General features: G+C 58.8%; 1 protein-coding gene across 4 annotated transcripts in view; it reads left to right on the forward strand.

Moving 5' to 3' along the window:
• TSPAN18 (tetraspanin 18) overlaps nucleotides 1-6,608 on the forward strand; it is a 174,431-nt gene extending 167,823 nt beyond the window's left edge. For 3 of the 4 annotated variants that reach the window (XM_032840682.1, XM_032840684.1, XM_032840685.1), the window contains one exon: nucleotides 2,563-2,782. In XM_032840682.1, coding sequence (XP_032696573.1) covers nucleotides 2,563-2,721 — 159 coding nt within the window. In that variant the 3' untranslated portion in view covers nucleotides 2,722-2,782. Of the gene's footprint in view, nucleotides 1-2,562; nucleotides 2,783-4,685 lie in introns of those variants that run through there. The other variant, XM_032840686.1, reaches the window with a different exon arrangement.
• The last annotated feature ends 2,832 nt before the right edge of the window (nucleotides 6,609-9,440 follow it).

The following is a 9,440-nucleotide window of genomic DNA, read 5'->3' on the forward strand; positions in this document are numbered from 1 at the left end:
TGAGACAAATCGTGCCCTTGTATTTGGTGCCTCCCTCCCACGGAGCAGCAATCCTCCCTGGGCCCCTGGCCCCTCGATGGGGGTGTGAGAGACCAGGCAGGGGGTGTCAGGGGGAGAACAAGGATGAGCCCAGGACACACCCCACACCCCTCCCTTGATTAGGCTTCTCATGAGGCTCTCCTGGGAAACTTCCAGATGCAGGGGACACAGCAGGAGGCAGGAGACAAGGGGCTCATGATCTAGTTGAAGGAAGCTCATGCTAACCAAGGAGCAAACTAGAAGTAATAATTTCACATGGTTATGATCACAAAAAAGAAAAGAAAACCAGATGCCAAGCTGGAAGGGCCTGGGATGGGGGCCACAGGGCAGGCCTCGGAGAGCCCCGTGGAGGGGGGCCGCATGCTGAGGCCTGCCCCGGGCCCTCTGATGAGGTCTTTCCGGATACAGCTTGGAACTTAGCACCACTCCCTGCCGCACACATGGTATCAGGTGATGACATTCAGGGGCCCTGAGATCAGGCCACTGTGAGCTCGGGGCAGGGAGGGCCACCAAGGGGCTTGGGTCTCAGCCTCCCAGAGAGGCTGCAGGACATGGAGGGGAGGCACGGGAGGGCTCAGGCTTTGAGGTCCGGCAAGCCTGGACCATGACACCCTTTCTGGACCTCAGCTTCCTCATATCGTCGCAGAGCCAACTGGCTGTCCTCCTTGGAAAGGTGGCGTGATGCCATCGCCACCAGGGAAAAGTGGCACTTCCTACTTCCCCGGCAGTGAGGTCAGGGGACCAGGCAGTGGCCAAGGAGAGGCAAGCAGAAGTGGTACAAGGGTACTGCTTGTGTCCCGTCCTTAAGAGAAAGCCCTGGGCCAGTCCCTCCTCCTTTCCCCCAGGACCTGGCCATGAAGGGTGTCCCCCTAGGTTGTCAGGGCGTTAGGAGAGGAGTCTGGGCCACGGACAGCTCCACAAAACACATGGACCACCTCAGCTTTCTACAAAAGGCAAAGGAACGTCTAGCTTGTCTAAGGCCCTGCTGTTTGGGATACCCGGCGCCCAGAGCCAAACCGATGTCCTGAGGCCACCTGTGGATTGTTCAGGAAGGCTCCTCATGGGCCCTGTTCCTGTAGAGTCTCACCCTCGTAAGCTTCCTATTTCTGGGCTCATCCTCAATGATGACACCCCCTTCCGTCTCCTGGGCATGACTTTGGAATCCGAGCTCCTTGGGAAGGTCCCTGTGCAGCTGCCTGAGTTCGTGGTGCTTCTGTTTCTCATGAGATCCTTTTCTGGAATCCTTTTCTCCTTGGCATCCCCATCCCAGTCTTGAATCAGTGAGTAAAAGTCTGAATGTAACCCACCTCAAGGGGCTCATGCAGATGCCCCCTGTGTTTCACACATAGCAAGAATTCTGGAAGGCAATGGCTTTCCCCATTACATCAGTAGCTTTGTCCTGTCTGTCAAAGCCTGGCCTCCATAATCTTTGTGGCCTTTCCTTGGTGGCAAAACGGCTGCCATGGCTCCAGACATCCCAGCCACGTTTAAGACAGAGAGAAGGGAAAGTGTGGCACCACTGTCTTTCCCAGAAAGCCCCAGTGGACATCTGTATAGACCTGGATAGCCAGGACTCGGTTACATGGCCACCAAGGGCCGAAGCAGAAGGCACTCCTCTGTGGATGTTGAGTTAGTCCACCACTGTTTACCATTGACCTCTAATGAGCAGAAATGAGCAAATCCCTCAAGAAGGTGACCCATAATGAATACCCAGACTCAAACCCACCAGAGCAGTTTCTCCGGCTCTTCTCAACCTTCCCTGGGCCAAGACAGTCACCCAGGCAAGTCAGGGATGTGTTCTCCTGCTGGAAACGAATCAGGGGGTCTCCCAGTAGATGATGACCTTGCTAGAGCTTGACTCCATGCCAGAGGGGTGACCACAAATAGGAAACCATCCATATTTCCCATCTCTGTGGGTGATCTTAAGCCCTCTCTCCCCACAGCATCACATCTCTCTCCTTTATCCGCAGTGCTCCCCCACGTGCTCCCTGGCAGGTTGTGAGTGTGGGGGCTGCTATAACTGTCCACATAAAGTGCTACACCCTCATTTTTCCCGGCATGGGAAAAGCATTCCAGCCAGAGAGCAAGAGCAGCATGTGCAAAGGCCCTGGGGTGGGAAAGAACATGGGGTGTGCTCCAGGAACCAACAGAGGAAGGCCAGTAGGGCAGGAGCACAGTGAGCAGGGCAAGACTGGCTCAAGGTGAGGGCATCAAAAGGGCCACTCCCGCTCTCTCCATGTGTCTGTATCCACCTCTGTCTCAGTGTGTGTATCCCCAGCACTGCTTGAGAGATCAGTAATAGCACAGGAATCCGTCCACTTAGAGGGGCCTGGAGGGATGGGCTCTGGACCTTGGGGGAGGCCCACCCAAAGGTGCCAACAGGGGTTCAACAGGGTAAGCCTACTGCTGCCCGAGTTTTGGGGCCCCAGGCCAGTTCCCAGGCTTCATACTTCGGTCCTGATGCTGGCCCCTTACCCCAGACTGTCTCCAGCTATGGCCTCACCTCTGGTCCTTCCTTCCCAGGGCTGTTACACAGTGATCCTCAACACTTTTGAAACTTATGTCTACCTGGCTGGAGCCCTCGCCATAGGAGTGCTGGCCATTGAGGTAAGTAAAAGTCCCCCATTTCTCTGGCTCCCCAAAAGCAAGGCACACACAGGGTCTCGGGGAGATCCCCCATAGCCTGCACTGCCCAGCCCACCTCAGTCTCCACATCCTAAATCCAGGACCCAATGGGTCCCCCGCTGCAGGGACTGTGGTATGGGAAGCCCAGGGGAGTCTGTCTGTTGCCCGAGTCACTGTAGGACTCTGGGCTCATCTGAGCAAGCCTCCAGCAGTGAGTTGGCAGGCTCTGAGAGTCATCCCACAGTCTTCCTCCCACTGCCCCCCGCAGCCCCCCACCCCATCCCTGTTCCTCTCTGGCTAAGCCTCCCCCAAGGTCCAGAGTGAACCCTTGACGGAGAATCAACACCGCTGCCTTGTGGGAGGGGCTGCGGCTTGTGCGTCCAGATCAGGCCCCTTTCTCTGTGGGAAGCTCAGGGCCTCTGGGGCCTCGTCGACCTCACAAGGGTGGTCTTAATGAACCCCCTTCTCCCCAGTCCGGGGTGTGGCGGGTGGGGGGGGGGCATGAAAGGGAGGCGGCTGCAGAGTCCGGCCGCCGCCACGAGGTGGCGCTTCCGCCAACGGACGGAGCTGCCCCTCCCTTCTCCCGCCAGCTCCCGGACTTGGCACTGACCATCTCCAGGAAAGGCCACTCCTGGGCCTCAGCCAGGCCTGGGCACGCGGGGAAACGAAGTCAGGCAGCCCGAGCCACAGCCTCCCTGTCCCTCCTTAGGCAGGTGGGGGTAGGGGGGAGAGTAGGTGTCCAGAATGCCCCGCACCAGAAATGTCACTTTGCTCAGCTTCTCAGGGCGTCCTCCAGCCCCGCGTGGAGCCGTTTTGTGGAGACTACTGGGGATGGGGGGGGAGGGGTGATTTATTCGTTCATTCGGCAAGCATAGATTGAGTCCCTACTGTATGCCAGCATCGTTCCAGGTAAAGCGGGTCTCTCATAGGGCAGGGGGACACAATGAACAGGGACAGATAAATCTGCTGGGACTGCGGGAATCACAGGCATGTGTCCCGCTCAGGAAGGACATGGGCTTTTGGGGATGACTCCCAGCTCTGCCTCTCCCCAGAGGGGGCCTCTGAGCTATAGAGGACCCTTCTGCAAAATGGTACTACTACTGTGTTCCCAGGCCACGGTTGCGGCTGGGCGTCCTAAGGATGGCAGAGGGTGAGGACTCCATGCCTGGCCAGGCTGTCCTAGAGTCTTGTTAGACAATGTCTGTATTCTTGATCTGCTGTCCTCACCACCGGCCCACAAGCCTAGCTGCATCCCGAAGGGAGGCAGGAATCTGCTCCCAAAAAGGGACTTTTACTGGATCGCTGTCCCAGCCTCACCTTGCCCATGCCGCTTCCCCAACCAGAGGAGCCTGTGGTCTGGGGACTGTCCCTTCTGCTACACGCAAGACCCCTGCCTGTGGGGGCCTCAGCCATTCTAGTCAGAGGGGCATCCCTGAATCTGGGTCTCTGCCTGCCCTACCCCCCAACCCCCTCCCACCCAGGGCCCTAGTGAGGTGTTGGGTCATAGTGCTCTCAACTCTGGCAAGGGCTACATCTTCCCCCGCTCCTGAGAGCTAGAAAGAGGAGTGCATGGGACTTCTGAGTATAGGCTGCAGAGTCAGAGCATAGACCCAACCCCCCGCTCCCACACTTGCCGCTGTGTGACCTTAGGTGGGTCGCATGACCTCTCTGTGCCTTGCCTCTGCTCTGTTGAAGATTTCTGAGAAAGTACTTAGGACTGGGCTGGGCGCATGGGAAGCTCTCAGGCTTCATGGAAGGGATGCGTTTGGCCCAAGTTGCTGCTGGCAAATAGAGGAATTAGATTTGAACCCATGTCCAAAGCCCCCTTCTTTCCATGACTCTGCTGCACAACAAAGGCCAGTGGCTGGCAAAAGGTGCTTGCCCCCAGGAATCCTCCCGCAGGAGTGTGCCCAGTGATGGGTGAGCCCCCTTGCTGGGCCGATGATTACTTCCCCTTGGGAGGGGACAGCCCCATGCCAGGCTGGAAGCCCAGCCTGACAAGCCAACTTCTACTTCTGCAGCTTTTCGCCATGATCTTTGCCATGTGTCTCTTCCGGGGCATCCAGTAGAGGACGTGACCTGGAGCCTGAAGCCTCACCCACCACCGCTGCCCAGCCCCCGACGCCCTCCCCTCCCCCGCGCCCCTGCCCGCTTGGCCCCAGGGGAGGAGGTGAGATCACGATAAGCGGGCAGGAGAAGGGGCAGAGGAAAATAGCTATTTTTTTAACAAAAAAAATGAAGACGAAACTACGATTGTTAGACCCGGCCTGGTCTCCGGGTGGGTGCCATGGGCTCTCTTCAGGGGCCCGGCGCCTAAACCCCAGGAAGCTGTCTGCACTAGAGACCAAAGGAACCCCAGGGCCAGGTTCCCTCCTCGGTCCCACCAGCCTCTGGCAGTCGCGGGCCTGGGCCTTCTCCTCAGCTCCAGCTGCCAAGAAAGTGCAGATCTAGACAACAAAAGGCAAAAGCAACTCTCAGAGGTCGACAAAGCCCCCCAGGGCCCCAAGGAGACTCGGTCGCCTTGTCCTTAAGAACTTGGAACCTACGTTCAACCTCTGGTCCTCTGGTGGCGTTGTCCCTGCCTCGGGCTGGGGTCAAGAGTGGGCTGCAGACACTGGATCCAAGTGTGGCCTAGCTGGCAGAGTCCTTGCTTCCCTCAGCTGTTGGATCAAATAATCCGGAAAGCCCAGAGAGGGGCCATTTTACATTCAGTCACACAGCATATGCATGACAATTCTGAACAAGAACCCAGTGGTCCCTTGGCTGCCTGTTGCACCTTCCAGGGCTCTGTAGGTCCCAGCAGGTCTGATGCTCACACCCCTCCCTGGCCTCAGCATCCTGGCTTCCCCAGGAGAGAGAAAGCAAGCTGGTCAAGAACTTACCAGCTCCACAGCTAAGAAAATTCTGGACTGTCCTCCCTTCCCACCTCCCCATACTTCTTTCTAAGCCCCCAGGGACACACACACACACACACACACTACAGTCAGTTTTTTACACTGCCCACCTCTTCCCACAAGCCCAGCCCTTTCCCTGTTTCCCAACAACTCTGTGGCTCCCAGGGCTGGAAGGAATCCCCAAGACCATCTGGTTCTCCTCTCCCCTCCCAGAACTGAGGCTTGGATGTCTTCCACAAGATTTCTGCCAAGACTTCACCACCCTCTTCTTGCATACCTCCAAGGACGGGGAGCTTTCTACCTCCTGAGACAGACTTGTCTTTGGACTGCTTTGACTTCTTAGCATCAGCTCAGTGCACATGAGAGTTCTCTGTTTTTCTCTGCTTCCACCTGTGGCATTCCACTTGCCCTCCCTCCCCAAAGTGTTAAGGCCACACAGTGCCTCCCCCAATCCGCGTTTTCTCCAGCTAAAAAGAGCTCCAAGACACCTCATTTCTGCTGCCAAATGGCTTCTTGACCCTTCATGAGTCCTAGCACACTTCTGAGTGTTTCTTCCAGGCTGAGGTAGGGAGGTGTTTTCCCCTAGACCCACACCCACACAGCACCCACAGACCAGTCCCTCAAACACAGGCCGTGCATTCTAGACCAGTATTGGCAACTGTATTGCAAGATCCCTCCACCCCAGTGAATCAGGACTGCCTGCCAGGTCTGTTCAGAGGATCGGAGGTTTGGGCACGGTTGGGGGAGGGAGGGAAGGACAGCGTCATCCCGATCAGTGGTGTGGGGATCGATGGTGTTGGCCAGACAATCAAGGCTTGATTAGTGACGGCATGGCAGTGGGAGGGGCAACACAGAGCCTGCTGTCCTCCCCCACAGTCCCTCTTCGGTGTCTGGGGAGAGCCCATTCTGGATCCCAGACCCTGTGTCTGCTTCCAGCCTCCCAGCCCGCCAGCCCCCGGGAGAGACAGGGCTGTGCCTGGAGCCCCATGCCTCCTGGCTCTGCCACCAGCCCCCTTTACAGATGCAGCCCTGAGCTCTGTGCCTGCTGTAACGATCCTCCCCATCTCTCCCCTTCCCCATCCCATCCTGATGCTGCCCCCTTCTCTCCCAGTCCCAGGCCCTGCTCCTGGTCTCCAAGCAGGGGCTTTCCATATTGTCCCTGGAAGTCCAGACGTGTGGCCATGAACTCCCCAGCGACCGGGCATCCCTGGGACCCAGAGCCCTCTGCAGCTAGCGGGTAGCCCAGCCCAGCACAAGCAGGACCTTGGACTTGCTCCTCTCTAGACCCATCCCCCGCCCACATGCTCAGCTCCAGCTTCCTGGCAGAGGCAAAGGGCTGGTCTGAGCTTAGCAAAAGTAACAACAGCTGGACTCAGGGTCTCGTGGGGCAGCTGTGTGGCTCTAATCTAGGGGCATCTCAGGCTTCCTGGTCCCCTCTAGTCCCCTACCAGCCAGGAGAATCTGGGAACTTCAAGGTAAGAAAGGCCTGGCCTCTGGCATGCACTCTTCCCATCTCCAGTCGTGTCCATTCTTCCCACCCCTTGTCGGCCCCAGGAAGGTCGGTGGGAGGCAGCACAGATCCCAGAGGAACATCAGGCTGAGGCAGGTTCGAGGGCGGATGGTGAGCCTCGTCCCCCAGAGCTTTCAGAAAGGCACCAAGGAGCACGGAGTCCGCCGCTGCCCACACAGGGGCTGGAAAGGGCGAGTGGGCAGCCTCCAGCCATGACCATCTGCGAGGCTGCCTGCGACCCGTCCGAGGGTGAAGGACAGAGCCCAGCCCCAGTCTGGCTTGCCCCCTTCCCAGGCACTGCGATCTAACTGGGCCGGTTCACATACAGACTCAGCACCTGTCATAGAGGACAGGTCCTGCTGGCGGTGGTCTGGCTGCAGGGCCACGGGGCTGTGGAGCTAGGGATACCTCTCTAAGGAGACCTCCTCCAGCCCGCCTGCAGAGGCCCGCTGTTGGTCACACCCACACAGCCTGGCCTGAAAGCCAGGTTTCTGCTCCAGAGCGTGTGCATCTTGGGAAACAGAAGTCATCTGAGGGATTCGGAGGCTCTCTTGTCCCTCTCGCTCCTCCATGCCTAAGGGGCCCAGACCGGAGACTCCAAACCAGCCGAGGCCCCAGCACCCATCTCCCAGAAGCCCCCTCTTCCCTTCCCCCATGGGTCCTAGGTCGAAAGTCTATTTTGAAAACTGTAAATGTTCCTCACTAATTTATCATGTTTATTTCCTGTGATCCCCCCCTTTTTATATTCTATATCAAGAGGAGTTTTTTGTAATATAAAACAGGACACCCACACTGATGGTTTTGCACTGGTTTTTGTGACTGTTTCTTACAAAAAGAAGGAACAAAGAATAAATAGTGACTGTGAAGAAAGGTGGTCTTCCTTGGGTGGGGTGGGGGAGGCAGAGGCAGCAGCTTGGCCGGAGGGTGCTGGGCTCCGGGACAAGGATAGAGAGTGGTGGGCTGGGGGTTGGGGGGGTATCTCCACAAACCTTCAGGATGGAGCACGGGCCCACCCTGGGTCTTCCTCAGATGTGTGGGTCCCCCTCCCCATTGTCACTGCCTCCATCCCAGTAATGGCTCCTTGCTTAGTGTCCCCCACATCCCCCATGTCCCCAGACCACTGGCTGTTTGCCAGGCTCCCTCCCCCTGGGCCCAGCTCTGATGTCTAAGCCAGCAGCACAAGCCATCCCAGCAGGCCCTGCATCCCAGCAGGCCCTCCTGACCAAACCCCAAGGGGCAAGGCCGAGCTCGGCCCTCTAGCCTGCCCCAGTGCACCCAGCGGGGAGAGGGAGCTTGCGGGGGTGAGGCCAGCACAGCCCCCAGAGCCCCACAGATAAGCTGGAACTTTCTACCTCCCTGCCATCGACCCTGGGGACACCGATCCACCGTGCCCACTGGGGACGAGGACAAACCACCCATCCCCCATCAGAGGATGAGACAGGCCTTAAAAGGCTAGGGTCAGGCTGAGGACAGGAGTGTGGCCACGGGGCAGTGGGTGCCCTCCCTGGCCAGGGCTTGTGAGCAAGCAGCTGGATTCTGAGTAGCGGACCACGTGACAGCGGCAGGAGGCGGAGGTCAGGGAAGAGCCCAGCCTCTCCCTTCTGCTCAGCGGGTCACGAGCGGCCTGGCCTCGCCCCTCAGCTGTGGACCTGCAGCAGCCCCACAGCTGTGCCAGGGACCAGCTGCGTGGCTGCGGGCACAGCTGGGCCCAGTTCGGGCAGGGCCAGGTTCCCGGGCAGAGGTGCGGCCAGCGGCAGCCAGGCCGTCCCCTGCCCACCAGCCGCCTTGCCCCACCCAACATGCTGGATTCCGAGAGGAGAAGCAAGTGTGGGGCCCTGGGCTGCCTTTGTCCACACTGTCACCAGAACACGAGGGCCACCATGCCCAGTGAATGCACTTGTGTCCCAGAGGGAAGGAGCGCAGGAGAAGTGACAGACAACAGGGGCACGCACATGGGGACGGGGGGACAGGGGCAGGACAGGGGGTTCTTCGGCTCTGAGGGAGCCGCGGGTCGGCCTCCTCCGGGGCACTTGGGGTGGGGGACATGAGCGCGGCCTGCGGAAATATTTGTTTCGTTTCCCTGCTGAGTTGGAAGGACACCGAGTCCCAGCTTGCAGGGCCTCAGGGGCAGCACCCCAGGGAGAGGCTGAGGGTAGGTGAGGGGCTGAGCCAAGCGGACCTCAGACCCTGAAGGACACAACAAGGGACCAGGAGATGCCGCTGCTGCTTCTCTCTCTTCCTCCTCTCCAAACCCTGTCACTCACGGGAGCCTCCACGGGGTCCTTTATGCCCACTGCCGAGGCCGGCCTTCGGGGAGGCTGCTGGGGGCCTCTGGACCCAGGCCAGTTGCGGGGAGGGGACTCCTGAGCGCC

Source organism: Lontra canadensis, unplaced genomic scaffold, assembly GCF_010015895.1.
Source record: "Lontra canadensis isolate GAN:19392208 unplaced genomic scaffold, GSC_riverotter_1.0 scaffold115, whole genome shotgun sequence".
NCBI classification, from domain to species: Eukaryota; Metazoa; Chordata; class Mammalia; order Carnivora; family Mustelidae; genus Lontra; species Lontra canadensis.